The 14,598-nt window shown below is 38.9% G+C and overlaps 2 protein-coding genes across 2 annotated transcripts in view; one reads left to right on the forward strand and one right to left on the reverse strand.

Moving 5' to 3' along the window:
• The window catches only part of LOC145999301 (hsc70-interacting protein-like), a 106,669-nt gene that overhangs the window by 24,676 nt on the left and 67,395 nt on the right, over nucleotides 1-14,598 (reverse strand). The window lies entirely within an intron of this gene.
• Nucleotides 9,525-14,598, forward strand: part of LOC145999295 (uncharacterized) — a 43,781-nt gene continuing 38,707 nt past the window's right edge. Inside the window, exon 1 of the mRNA XM_083136237.1 lies at nucleotides 9,525-9,656. Coding sequence (XP_082992363.1) covers nucleotides 9,575-9,656 — 82 coding nt within the window. The 5' untranslated portion in view covers nucleotides 9,525-9,574. The remainder of the gene's footprint in view (nucleotides 9,657-14,598) is intronic.

Below are 14,598 nucleotides of genomic sequence, written 5' to 3' on the forward strand. Positions count from 1 at the left end.
AACAGATTAGGCACCTTATAAAAACGTTACCCAAGAATAAGAAAAATAGTAACAATATATTCATGTACACACAAGCACACCACACACTAGAGATTCACAACAATAACATAATGTGATATTAAATACTAGTGATTATCAATTTATGCAGAGTGAAAGTATGATGGCAGGTCTAGAAGTAGGTTTGTAGGTTTAAGAGACCATTAAATAATTTTAAAAGGAAAACCATATTTTGAATTTTCTTGCTACAAATATATCAGAAATATTCATTACTAGGGCTCGGATAGTTATGCATTTTGCATATTGCATATGCAAATGCATATTTAAAGATTTTTAACTAAAATGCATATTTCATATGCAGGTGCATATTTGTATGAAAATAAGTTGATGATGTGCATATTTTTGTACCCACAACCAACACTGAGCATATACTGTATTTATTTTTCCCCTCCTCACTTCTCTTTTCTTTATCTTTTCTCTATCTTTCTTCTTTCAACAACTTCAAACAAGCATCAAAATTATAGAAGATGTTAAAAAGGCCCTCGCCCAGGTTGAAGATCCTGCGTATGTACAGAAACTGGATGCAGTATTGAAAAAGAACAGTGTTTATGCAACAATGGTGAAAGTTTGAAAAATTCTGCATACAAATGGACAATGTGTGGATGATCTGGAAATTGATGTGTCTGACTTTGTTGCCCTAAAATACAGTCCACTTGTATCTTACAAAATGGAACATGTGTTTTTTGAATATAAGACTATTCTAGCTGAAATAGGAGTTTCAAGTTCGAAAATATGAGACATCATGTTGTAATCAAATGCAATCATGATCTTGATCTGTAATGTATTGTGTTTCATTTAATGCAGAAACATATTAATTGCCTGGCATGTAATCTTTCATAGTTTGTAATATACAGCATTTATAAATTAAACATGTTTTTAAAGTGCATATTTTAACTTTTTAGTGCATATTTTGCATTCTTTTAGTGCATAACTATCCGAGCCCTACTCATTACAAACTAGAGAAATAGGGCAAATGCCATATTTCATAAAAAAACCGTTACTCTAAATGGAAAGTATGTAATATGCCTCAAAGGATGTACTCTAAATAAAAAATCCATAAAATAACTCAAAATATGAAACACGAAATTCATGTATGTTGTTCCTAATAGTGCAATTTACAGACATTTTGCAATTTTACTTTGCTTGGTTATGTAAAAAAAAAAAACGTAACCAACATAAAATAATTCATGATAATGTAATCAGACGTTAAACTGACGTGTTAACTAACCCCTTACCAGCCGCAACCCAAACAACGTCGGCCAGCGGGTTGCAGGACTCCCAGGGGCGATTGTCCAATACTACCTACAGCATCTTCCGTGCATTTGTACTTTTATTATTTGTATTTAGCTTAAATTTTGTGCCATTCTGGACTTAAATCGGGACGATGAGGGTGACCGATGAAATTTGTTTTCAAACACATTGGGCTGCATTTCTAGAGGCTATCTAGGCTCTGGCGCATGGGCAACAGCCAGTAGAAGTCTCAGTGGAGGTTTGTGCTGTGTCGTCCATATTTGTTTGTGATTCATCCATCTCATCTCTTCCCATTCATCCCGATTGTAAAATAAACTAATAATCAAATTCACAAAATGGTTTCGCTCCAAGCTTTGTTCGCCGAACTAGGACGCCAGGGATCCCGTGTTCGAATCCAGGCCTGGGCATGAGTTTTTTTCCGAGTGTCCCTTCACCAATTTCAACATATCACTCATCGTCATCGTCACAATTATCCAAAATTGCCGGAAAAGCGGCATTAAATAACAAAAATCAAATCAAAGTCTTGTTCGGAAGTTCTTGGCGCATTCGCGTAAACGAAAACCCAAAATGATCTAGATTAGAAGTGGGTAATGACCCAGAAACACGGTCCCTCTGACTACTAGGATGAGAATCCGAGAGATTTGGACAACCTCCAGACGGTTTGATACTTGGCACAGGGGAGGGGGGGGGCAGGCTTTGCATCGCTAGACGGTTATCAATAACTTGGGGAGTACTTGCGCCCCATGCAAAGTGGAGCTAACAGAAAACAATAAATAGCCCCCGGAAAGAAGGATGCTTCATGTTAAATTCAAACGTCAACATTATATTTGTTTCAGAGTACCTCGACAGAAGCAAAAATTAAGCTCTGTCATGCCAAGCAGCAGGTTTGACTGTGAGGTTCGTCAGCTTGAGGTGTCAGTCACAGGCGTATCCATCAAGGAGCCAACTCGCTCACCCCTTCAGCTGTTGCGGCAACGGAGCATGCGCGGACTCATTAAAGATATTTTCAGACACAGTTGTTCGTTGGCTGCGCTGGCGGGAACTGTTCCTTCAGCTCATCACTAAATGTACTCGGTGTTTGGAACTGTAGGGAAGTTAGCTAAAATCGAATGTTAAATTATGAGCAGTGTGAAGTTTGATTTTTACAAAACTGGAAATTTTATCAATTTTCTTCCTTGATTAACGACTAGTAAACCGAGGGTGGGAACAGAAAATATGTTTTCTTTTTCGATTATTCAACGTTGTTTACTACCTCTTGGGGCAATCGCGATGAGGATGAATGAAAAACAAATGCCTGATTTATTTATTTTACTTTGCTTTTTCTGCTACATGTGGCTAATAGCGATGATGAAATTTATGAAGGGACACTCACAAATAAAACCCATGTCCAGGCCAGGATTCGAATCCGAGACCCTTGGCGTTGTTGCGCGCTGTGCTAACCACTTCGCATCGGAGGTCGGCTGAAAAACGATGACAAATAAACATCGATACTCTCACCAGGGTTCGAACCTGATACCTCTGATTTCACAATGAGTGACGGTAACCACTACAACACGGAAGCAGGCCAAAAAAAAAGCTTTCAAATGTCCATTTAGGATGTTTGAAAAATATATCAGTGGGCAGGCTACAAAAAGTGCAAACTTTAATATCGGAGGAGATATCATTGGCCAGGCTACAGGAAAATCAAAATTTGAATATGTTCAATGAATAGAAAAGTTTAACAAATTGACAAAAATTGACCTTTTCCGTATAATAGTGGGTATATAACCCACAACTGCAATTTACAGGTACAATTAGCATCATGTATAAAGAAGGAGTTATGGAATCGAATTTTTGATAAAAGAAAACTGAGAATGAGTAAAAATGAGCTTGCTACTTTTATATATACATACTCGTATTTCGCACATATATTAATTTTTATACGTAATAACATAATATCGCATATGTATTGTGTTTGTGTGTAAATTAAGACATCCCCCTCACGCCCCGAGGCATAAATTATTTCGCACCCTGATCAGGATAAAATTCCGTTTTTCGGGGGGTTCGTAGCATCGAAATGAGGCGTCAAACAGAAAATAAGTTGTCTGTCTGAATAACCTCTACACGCTGTGCATGTTGTTTATGATTTCTATTTCGAGACTTGCCTTTCAAGACCGAGACGATACCAAACCTCCGCTACCAGCCTTACCAAAATTACTATATGTGAGAATACTGCAAAAAAAGAAACTCCACAAATGTTTCTCGATACAGACTTGCGTATAGGAGCGGGGAAAATTGTGGAGGAAGCATCCGCAACCAGTTTTAGACACCGAGAATAAAAAAAAAAAAAAATCGTAGAAGACATCTTCGTCCCGTTGGTGAATCTCCACCTCGAGCTATAAATAGCATTTAGGAATGGCTGAAAGAACATTATGTGAAGGTCCTCTTCCGAAGAAGGAGCTCTGGACACTAAAAATTCCCATACTAAGAAAGAGACAATGGCTCCCACAACACCCGGAATTGCAGCACACGTGAGAGAATGCAGGCAAGACCTTGGCAAAGCTTTGTATCGTTCACCAGAGGACATTTAACTCGGGAGACTCACGACGAAAACGCACGAGTTTCCTCAAACTTCACTCTCTTGTCAACAACGTGAACGTTCTCGGGACGTTCCTCAAAACAACATGCTGACTGCATTACTCTTATACTTTCCACATGATGTCGGTGGTTTAAAGCACGTATCGAGAAATATAAGAAGTCCTAACCAAGTGCCTCAGAATTAATATTAGTAGTAGTATAGTAGTAGTAGTAGTAGTAATAATAATAAATGTTCATTATTCATACATTGATATAATTTCTAGGTCTATTCATAATTAAAATATGTAATTTAATTATTATTATTATTATTATTATTATTACATGAATAGGTAAAAATACGGCATAAGAATAGCAATACATAGCCTATAACAGGACGTATTCATTATCTAGCTTACGTGTTAAGATCATTAAAATTTGTATAAAAACAACTGCCCTGGCAAGGAAATTAAAGTCAAAAAATAAAATATTAAATATGTATTGAACAACAAAAAAGGATGTTAGGTCTAGTTGACAAAAAGTAAAGTTCCTGATTAATATTTTATGCTTATTATTACAAGCAGTAGTGTCCCTAAATCTCCTTAGGTACTATCAATTCAAACAGCATGATCCCAATCTAATAATTGCCTTCGTGTAAGTTCGGTGGAAATAAATAACCCTCGATTATACAGGAAATGAAACAAGTATGTTTTGATTATTTAATTTAAGTACCTGGTAAGTTATTTGGGGGGTTCGGACCCACTAGAACCCCCTATACATACGTCATTTGTGGTTTACATTATGCCTCCCCCTAATTCCGCTGGCAGACAAAGAGTGAAGGTCGGTTTCCTTGTTCGATTTTTTACCTTTCAGGCTTTTACAGTTCGAAATTGCATTAGAACTTTCAAATGGTAGTCAAAGTTATATTTGCATGCTTTTAAGTTCAAGAACATGCAAACATATTAAACACCTCATTTTGAAAGGTGCGTAACATGCATCCAACCGACTTACAAAGAAGCCATCACCCGAACTGATGCTTCACTTCTTTCAAAGTGCTGCTCTAACCACTCCGTCACGGGGGCTGACTATAATGTGAAGATATTATTCAGCTGGTCTAATCTTAATGTCTTCATACCAGAACGTATTGTATTTTTTATCGCTTTCCTGTATCTGTTAAGTTTACCACGACGATGACAATGGTATGGTACGGTGGTTTTGCAATGTATTACGAAACCTACTTCACAAACCATTCTCATCAGGAAGCTTTGCTGCAGAGCTGATTCAAGGCTAACCTCAACCTCATGTTAAGGACGTTAAAAGCCGTTCTGCTAGCTTTCAAAACTTTGTTTGAAATCGGCACAGATGTGCTTACTGAAAACTGAACCTTCAATTGCGGCCTATTCTAATCTCTGTTATTTCCAATTCAGATAGGAATTCCTTGTGCCGCCTCGGTAGCCGAGCGCGTCAAGTGGTCGGAATCGATCTCCTTACCGAGGTTCTTGGGTTCGAGTCCCGGTCATGGCATGGGTGTTCTTTGTGAGTGCCCCTTCACTCATCGTCGCGATTTGTCAAAAGTAGCAGAAAAGCGACTCTAAAAAACAAAAATACACATGAAATTATTGTCTTAAAAATTGCATGTATGAATATGTAGAAAACTTAAATGAAGGAAGTCTGTAAAAATTTCGGTTCTTTATTATCACATTTACTGAGAACTAGACTTAGAAGCTATACTGTTCTGATCTCACTGTACAAATTAAGGCTAGATCCATTTGTCTCGTAAAGCATCTGTTAAAAAAAAAATAGTCTCACAATGTTTCTGGTTAATATTTTAAAATATTTAGCACCATTTTTCTTACAAAAATAAACCTTGCTCCCAATAGAAGAATGCAATTCTTAGGTAGTAGAGGCCGCACGATGGCGTAGTGGTAACGTCGTCGCCTTGTAATTCAGGGGAGCAGAGTTCGATACCGGTGGAGGTACATAATAGGCTCGGATCTCACTGTCGGTCCAGTTTCAATTAGCCTACATTTTATAAATGTGGAATTACAACTCAAACTCTTAAGTGGTATAAATATTACAGTCACATTTAAAAAGCAAATTTGAAAAACGATTAAAAACCATGAAACATAGCAAATGTATTATCGAAAACGTGCTACTTCTTGGGAGAGTAGAAAAGGGATGGGGGGGGGGGGCAGATGTAGGTTTCTAGCTGGTGGTATTTAAACTCCAGAATCGTGAATGGGTTCCGAACACACACTCGCCGATAAAGAAAACTCCAGAGCAGAAGCTCCGAATGAAACATGATACCCGAAATTTTCCCGCATAATTCCTCAGAATTAAACGCCGCGGCAGGTGCAATGCACCGCCGTCAGCATGCAGCAGGGACTTGATTTGACAGGGCAACATTTCGCATCGATCCGAGTTGCCTAGCCTAGATGGAGCCTTATAAGGGCGGCCCTAAACGGCTGACGGTGGAGCTAAATAAAGCGCCCTGGCACCCCAGCCCGTCTCCGTCGCCAGCTATTTTAACCCGCCTCTTCTGCCGAGGTAAAGCACCGATCGAGCGAGCGCATCTCCGTGATCTCCACAGCCGAAGATTCTACCTCCTGACCTTAACAAATTCTATTCGGATTGGGGAGGAAAAAATGACGCTGTTCTCCCCCTAACAATTAGTCCACGGATAGGGTTAACGAAATCTCCTACTATATTAATTTCTATTCACATTTCCAGGCATAGACATATCATTTTGTTTGTCACGTCACCATTGCATCATTCATTCTCATCGTCGCGATTAATCCCAGATCAGGGTAGCCACTGTAGGACCACGACAAAATTCAAGTATAATTCCCGGCTTTCAAGGCGAACTTTCCAAAAAGTCAAGGGTACAAGCAGATGTTTTCTCTATTCAATCTTAACGTATTACCGCCTCACCACATACACACAAATATATTAACAACATAAAGGGTCTGTGTGATTCCAATGTATCCAAAAATTCAAATTCAATTCAATTAAATGGTAGGCCTATGTATATTAAAATCTGTAATTTAAGGCGCGGAGTTTACATTTGCCACTCCACATACTCAGACTCGGACTCGAAATACATAAATACAAACTCAAGTCGCAAATGTTAATTGTATTAGAATTTCAAACACTAGTTTAACTATCAACTTCAAGATATCTTATCTTGCAATAATCTTCCGTCTGTCAGATAGATTGTTCTGCAAAGGACACTAAGTAAACGGATTGAGAGAAATCTGTTTTATTTTCCACGCTTCAATGTGCATATAGAACCGTGCCATGAGGGCAAGTGCCTGAAGGCATTAATAAATATGTATAAATTCAATGGAATTGAGATTAATAAATGTTGCAATTTTTCACGTCTACAGATAAAAATTCACGCATAATTCACGGAGCTAAAAATTCACGCAGAATTCCCGGTGAGTATCCACCCTGAAGATTGTTTGGTTTAATTTACTCCGCTTTTCTGCCACTTTAGGCTAATCGCGAAGATGACGATGATTGATATGATGAAGGGACACTCACAAAGAACACCCATGCCAGAATTCGAACCCGAGACCCCTGGCATCTTAGCGCGCTGTGCTAACCACTCTGCCACAGAGGTCGTCCAAGAGTTATAAAAGCGACGTAAAATAAAAATAGAAACATTGAAGTTTCGAAATTATATTCCAGTGTGTTCATCTGCATTAGCTTCCTCCATTTATCTTCCACTTCTCTTACAATATTTTCTTAATCCTTTCTCATTTTCTTTTTCTGTATCTTTCTCGTTCTCTTAATGTTTCTCTTCTTCTTTACATTCTCACATCTTAGTTCTTTTTCTGTTTCCTCTCCCCATTTTATCTCTATTCTTCCATCTCTCTTCATGATTAGATGGATGAAGGGACAATAACAAATACATATGGACAACACAACATAATTGCTACAGAGGACTTCCTGGCTGCATGTCCGGGCACCAGAGCTTCGTAAGTCCGCAAAATGTAGTCCAGAATGTACTACGTGGAACGGAGGTGACGATGAGTGATGATATGATGAAGGGACACTCACAAAGAACACCCATGCCGGTGCCTTACACCCCATTTTTGTGTTCGTGTCGCAAATCTTTTGGATGAACTACATGTTATGTTTTACGTATATTTTAAAGTTTCTCCACCTGTTACAAGTTGCTGCATGAAAGTTCAAATACACTGAATTTAATATTGCTGATAAATGGGGAAAAAGTTACATCGTTGGTTTTGTTTTTTTGAAGCATTCCATCCCCAGGATTCAAGTCCAGGACTCATGATACTCGTAATCAAGCAACTTTAATACATTGCAGTTAAGGATACCATCTCGTTTTGACCCTTTATGTTTTTTATGTGCATATAGTGTAAGAACTTGTAACATCGCATTTCATTATTCCTTATTGAAATAATTCCACATTGATATTTGACAAGATTGGTATATTTGTTCATAATCCCATTCAGCAAAAGAATATTCGTTAATTGCTCCTGATGTAACCTGAGTTTTGTAACGACAAATTCATGTTATTGTTTTCGGCGCTACCTTGCCCTGTTTATTTATCGGAAATTATATGGGCAGTCAAATCTATTGATTGATACGCGGGTTGTCGTAAGTCATGGCAACTATTTTTTTTCTGGCGAACAGGGGACAACACGAAAAATCTAAGATATACGTTTGAAAGTGTATGGAATGAACCTATCAGATGAAGTCTGAATTCAGGAGACTCTCGTAGGGAAGAGGCAGAACACAGGACATTGGACAACAGTGTTTTATTACTACACTGTTTAACAACCTTGTCACCCAGATTATCCACTGTTCGATAGGGCATGGCATGCACACCCAGTTCTTCCCGTAGCTCTGTATAGCATTCCCATGCATTTCTACCGCGGAGAACTGCTATTTTAACGTACGAACGTTGCTCCTGCTTCATGACCTCCATTTTCGAACGCTGTCATTAACAGACTGAACTTGGGCGCGTGCTTTGTTCAAATACACCATCCGATGGCTTCTTTCGAAACTACATTTCATACACTTTCAAACGTATATCTTAGATTTTTAATGTTGTCCCGTTCGCGAGAATAAAAAATAGTAGCCATGACATATGACTTAACCCACGTATTATCATTCAAAAATACGATTCTACATGAAACATGTTGTAAAGCACTAATAATATTAAAAATAACAACAGTAATTTTGAACGGTGGTTTTCAAAATAGTGACTTGGCAGAAAATGGTTACAGGAATTAAGATTGATGTGGTTACTGTAGACCACAAAGGGAAGGAAGTTGAATCAGAGAGAGAGAGATATGTGGATTCGAGTTTATGAATAACAGAAGAGTTTAATTTATGGCATCACAGTTCAAACCACCTGCAGCTAATGGGGCCATCTTTACAAAGAGACCCCCCGTAATATGAATCTCCTCCATTCTGTACACCGAACGTTCCTCTCATCACTCAGCGACCATTATCGATATGGGAAAAGGAACGCGAAAACCCAATATAGAAAACAAATAAACAGAAGCGCCTAAAATTCCTAGGCCGAGAAATGATGTTGAGCATGCAACTGCAGGAGACGTCACAGGGGCGCCGTCATCACAGTCCCGTGACGCAGTTCGTGTCGTCAGACATGTGAGAGCAGCAGCATCTCTGGCCGTGCAGTCAGGTAGTGGTGCTCTCAGTGTCACAGCCACCCAGCATGGCTGCTTCACCGTGGCCGGGTTGGCTTCCGTTGACCGCGGGACTGCTCCTCCTGGTCGGGACGGCCTCCGCCTTACAAGGTAGGGAATTATCCTCTCTCTCTCTCTTCTGGGTCGACCTCCGACCTCAAGGTCTTCCTGGTAAACATGCCGGAGCTGTCGTCAAACGTGCAAGTGGCTGTAACTTCCGAGGAACGAGAATGTTACCTCGGTACTGTGCGACAAGTGACTGCCAACAGAAGGAACCCCAACTAGCTATCCAAAACTTGGAATTATAATTTGGACAATTATTAATAAGATATAATGCGTTGACACTTCAAATCGTGGCGACGATGAGGAGAGTTGGTATACCAGTGACATGAAGAATTTTTGATCTGGACTTGTCTTCACTGAACAATATATGACCTGATCTGATGATGACTACTGGAATATCATCCTGTAACTAGACTCGTATAAATGATAGTCTTGTCTGCTTCTAGAGGTTCACTTTCCTCTTACTCTGAAAATTAGTGTGCGTCCAAACTAAGGACCTTTACTTTTTCACTTACATACGAAAACTTAGAAATTTCTTCTTGTATAATTGTTCTAACATGCTCCTTTTCTACCTGATCTCTTTTGTATTTTTGAAAAGTACATAGCTCTTCTGACACTTCTAATCATCATGAGGATGAATTATTAGATGAAACTGATCAAGGGGCACTCACACCCAGGGCTCGAACTGGCAACATTCGGTGTTGAGTCGACTGCGTAACGTTCTCGCCCACATTGCTTAGTCTATTCCTACTCACAGAAAATATAGAAGAAAAATTACTGCAAAGCTTACGGTGGTTTTCTTCGCTCGTAGTTATTTCGTCTAAATACTGGACTTTAAATCTTATGGGTTAATCGGGCTAAAGTGGAATCCGAAACACTGTGCAATGTACGTCGACCGGGGATCGAACGTAGAACCCCTTGATTACATCCATCCGAGTATTGAGGTAGAGTTCAGAAGAGTAAATTCTTTATTAATGTAATCTAAACACTATGAAGTTGTAACTGTTGCTTGATTTGGTTTGAACCATTATGCGACATGAATATTATAAATGCTCTCATGAACCTGCAAGTGCTAAAGCACAAATTCAAGTTATTTCTACATACAGTACAGTTATGAGGGAGAGATATTGATTGATTGATTAATTGATTTGGTTTATTCCGCTTTCTTGCCACTTTTGGCTAATCGCAAAGATGAGGATGGATGGTGATTGATTTGGTTATTTTACTTCGCTTTTCTACCACTTTTGGCTAACCGCGAAGATGAGTGATGATACAATGAAACTGATGAAGGGGCACTTAAAAACACCCATGCCGGGATTCGAACCCGGGACTTCTGACGTCGTTGCGCGATGTGAAAACCACTCCGCCACAGAGGCCGGCGAGATGGATGATCATATGATGAAAGGTCACTGACAAAGAACGCCCATACCAGACCTGGATTCGAACTCGGGCCCTCTGGCGTCGTAGCGCGCTGTGCTAACCACTCCACCACATAGGTCGGCAATTATGAGACTGATGGGAGATGGTTACAAAGGGTTAACGAAGTTAAAACGGCATTGTCGGCCTTTACAGACACAAAAATAACTCCAGGAGAGCAGCTATAATTCAAGAATGCAAAATGAAGATCTGATCTCAACCCTTCCTTTAATCTAATTTGTAACAGCTCAAGCAAGCTGTTTTCAACAGTCACTTGTGCTCTGGCATATTGCAGACAGGAAATTTCCAGTGTGATCTCTCCTGATTCCAGGTTCGACTCTTGTGTAAGAGTCTTGCAATACGATCGCGATTTCCCAAGCATTCGCGATACGAAAATATGATGAGCAAAAATTAAAAATACTAAGCTATAGCAACTAGAGACTAGAGAATCTAGGCGAACGTTCCCGTGACCACATTCGGCCAGTCCCAAGGCAGATATCATGTTCGAAAGCCGGTGAAAATTCTTGGCACGGGGAGCATCGTACGTCACTCACCTCGCCACACGAATTCACATGATAGGCCCACTTCCAGGTCTCAGGGGGTACATCCATAGAGAGCAACAAGGAAATCTCACATGCAGGCATCGTTATTTGCTATAAAATTAAGTATTTTCAAATTCGTATATATTCACATATCAAGAGATACAGCGTTACATAAAGGTTCCCGGGATCCATTCCTGGTAGGGGAACATGTTAAGAGGTACAGCTCGTGCTCGAAACTAAGTCTAATAATGATTAGACTATTATGTGATTAAAAAGGACTTGAAAAGAAGTATGATCATGCCAGAAAGGCTGTTTGTCATACGCTAAGTATAACAACCATTCAATTCGCTCATTTTTCCAGAACAATTTTGGCTTCGTCTTAACGATTGCCTATCTTATATCCTCCTGTAACTGTCATAGAAACACACTAAACAAGCTCACGCTTTCTACAGTTATGAACTAAAGTTCATTTTCTTTTAGAGGTGGAAATTTTAAGCTATGTCCCGAATAATGAGTAACAAACTAATCATTAAGACAATGGCGATTATTTCCTATTCAATACATTATTTTCTAATCTAATATTTTCATGTTGTTCAAGTTGATGCATTCAATAAAATAATTAAAAAAAACAACAAAACGCTGTTACTACACGCTTGTGAATGTTGCAGGTTTGTTTAAATAACGCATATCCTAAAATTTATTACGAATGTTTTATCTTTAAAGCTAATCAACTGTGTAACATAACTACACTTAAATGGACATATATATACATTGGGTTACAGTCGTGGAAATGTCGACCAAAAAACGCGTTAAAAAGAAGGCTATGAACAGTGGAGAATAACACTAGTATAATAGTACGATCTTGAAATTTGGCGTTGACCCCTAGTTTCTTTGTAAAATTTTGGATAGTTTAAATATTACAAAAAAAAGTCCATAACATCCTACAGGTCAACAAATATTACACAAATACAGTCTATAACTTAGTACAGGCTAACAGCTTAGAAACCAGTAAACCTACCAACATCATGTAGTGACTACACAGGACAGAAATGTACAATATTCCGTCGTTAAAATTTGTCATCTGCAAGTTTCTTTTCTAAATTTGAACAGTCTGCATAAGGATGCATAATGATTATAAATTAGAGTTCCGTGCACCACAAAAAATACCTTTCTAAAAAGCAGATCATTAAAATATTTTTTTAAAAAAATCTTTTTACGGTAATTGAATGGCAGCAGAAATTGTAGTCGAGAGGTACTATTGTGTATGCATGTGGTACCCCTCTAGGGGAGAGGGATGGAGGGTAGTCAGAATTCCTGGAAACTTTTAAATTGGAAGCGGACCGAATGACACCTGGTTTCATAGGTTTTAATTTCAAACACGGATTTTGAATGACCGTTTCATTGATCTTTTGAAAATATTAACCTGTTACGAAGTAAAACTGAAAAAAAAAATGCAAAACTTGTTATCGCATTAAAACGTATAGGTAGACACGAATGGTGGTAATTTTAAAATTCGTGGTGTCCCGCTATGGGTTCCCGCGGGGTTCGGTTTTTAAGACACTGTTGGATCGAGTATGAAGAAATTTGTATAGTAAACATTTTGGGGGTATGGGACACCGTACTGATGGGCGCCAAAGCTAATTTTCCTCATCCACAAATTTATAATTCCGTATTAGACTAACAACGTATTATAAACACTTCTTGCATTGGCTATTTGTAAATGCATAGAAGAGCAATCGTCGGAAGTAGAATACTTCAGGTAACTTATATACGAGGGTCACTATTTATATTTTGAGCCTAACAATGAAAAAACAGGAATTTGGCATTGAAAACTGCTTTATTGTTTTTCGAAGTATTCTCCTTTATGGTCAATGCACTTTTGCATTCGTTCAAACCATTTGTCAAAGCAGTTTTTCCAATCTTCTTGAGACACCTCCATAATATGGTTTTTGAACGCATCAACGGCGTCTTCCGCCGACGAAAATCGTTGTCCACGCAATTTATTCTTGACATTCGGGAACAAGAAGAAGTCATTGGGTGCCAAATCAGAACTGTATGGCGGATGACCCATCAATTCGATTTTTTGACTGTTCATAAAGTCGGTTGTTAGACGAGATGTGTGACAGCTGGCATTGTCTTGATGAAGAATGATCCGACGGCGTTTGTTTGTTTTCCGTATTTGACCGAAGACCTCTGGCAAACAAATTGTTGTGTACTATTACCAATTTTCCCGAAAAAACAGGCGACCATTTGTTTCGATGTGCTTCGAGCACGAACAACTTTTGTTGGATTGGGTTCATCTTGAAACACCCATACAGTCGACTGCTGTTTACGTTCCGGCTCATATGCATATATCCATGATTCGTCACCTGTTACAATCTTATATACGTCTTTTGAAGCACCACGATTGTATTTATTGAGCATTTGTTTGCACCAATTGACGCGAGCGTCTTTTTCAGTTTTTGTCAAATTGTGTGGGATCCAACGAGAACATACCTTTCTCACAGCTAAATGATCATGTAATATTTTATATATGCTGGTGGAACTAATGCCTATGGTTGCCTCAATCTCACAGTATGTCACATGACGATCTTGCAGTATTAGGTTTTGCACAGCATCAATGTTTTCTTGAACAACAACAACTGATTTTGGACGACCTTCGCGAATCTCGTCGGTGAGCGAATGGCGGCCACGATTAAATTCGTTATACCAGCGTTTCACAGTGGCAAAGGATGGGGCTTCATCGCCAAATGTGGAAGTAAGTTGATCGATGCACTCTTGTCTTCATAATCCACGTCGAAAATCGTAAAAAATCATCGCACGAAAATGTTCACGAGTTAATTCCATTTTATTGTTGTCGCGCAATCTCCATGGCAACATAAACAACACAAATGAAGCTATTGACAAAACATTTGTAGTACGTTATGGTCAATAATGCCAGACGATTTCGTGCAAACGTCAAATCGCGCCTAACTTCAATCAGTGTTGCCAAGGCTCAAAATATAAATAGTGACCTCGTATTATGCATTTTT

This window comes from Lepisma saccharinum, chromosome 1, assembly GCF_977018435.1.
Source record: "Lepisma saccharinum chromosome 1, izLepSacc3.1, whole genome shotgun sequence".
In the NCBI taxonomy this organism is placed as follows: domain Eukaryota; kingdom Metazoa; phylum Arthropoda; class Insecta; order Zygentoma; family Lepismatidae; genus Lepisma; species Lepisma saccharinum.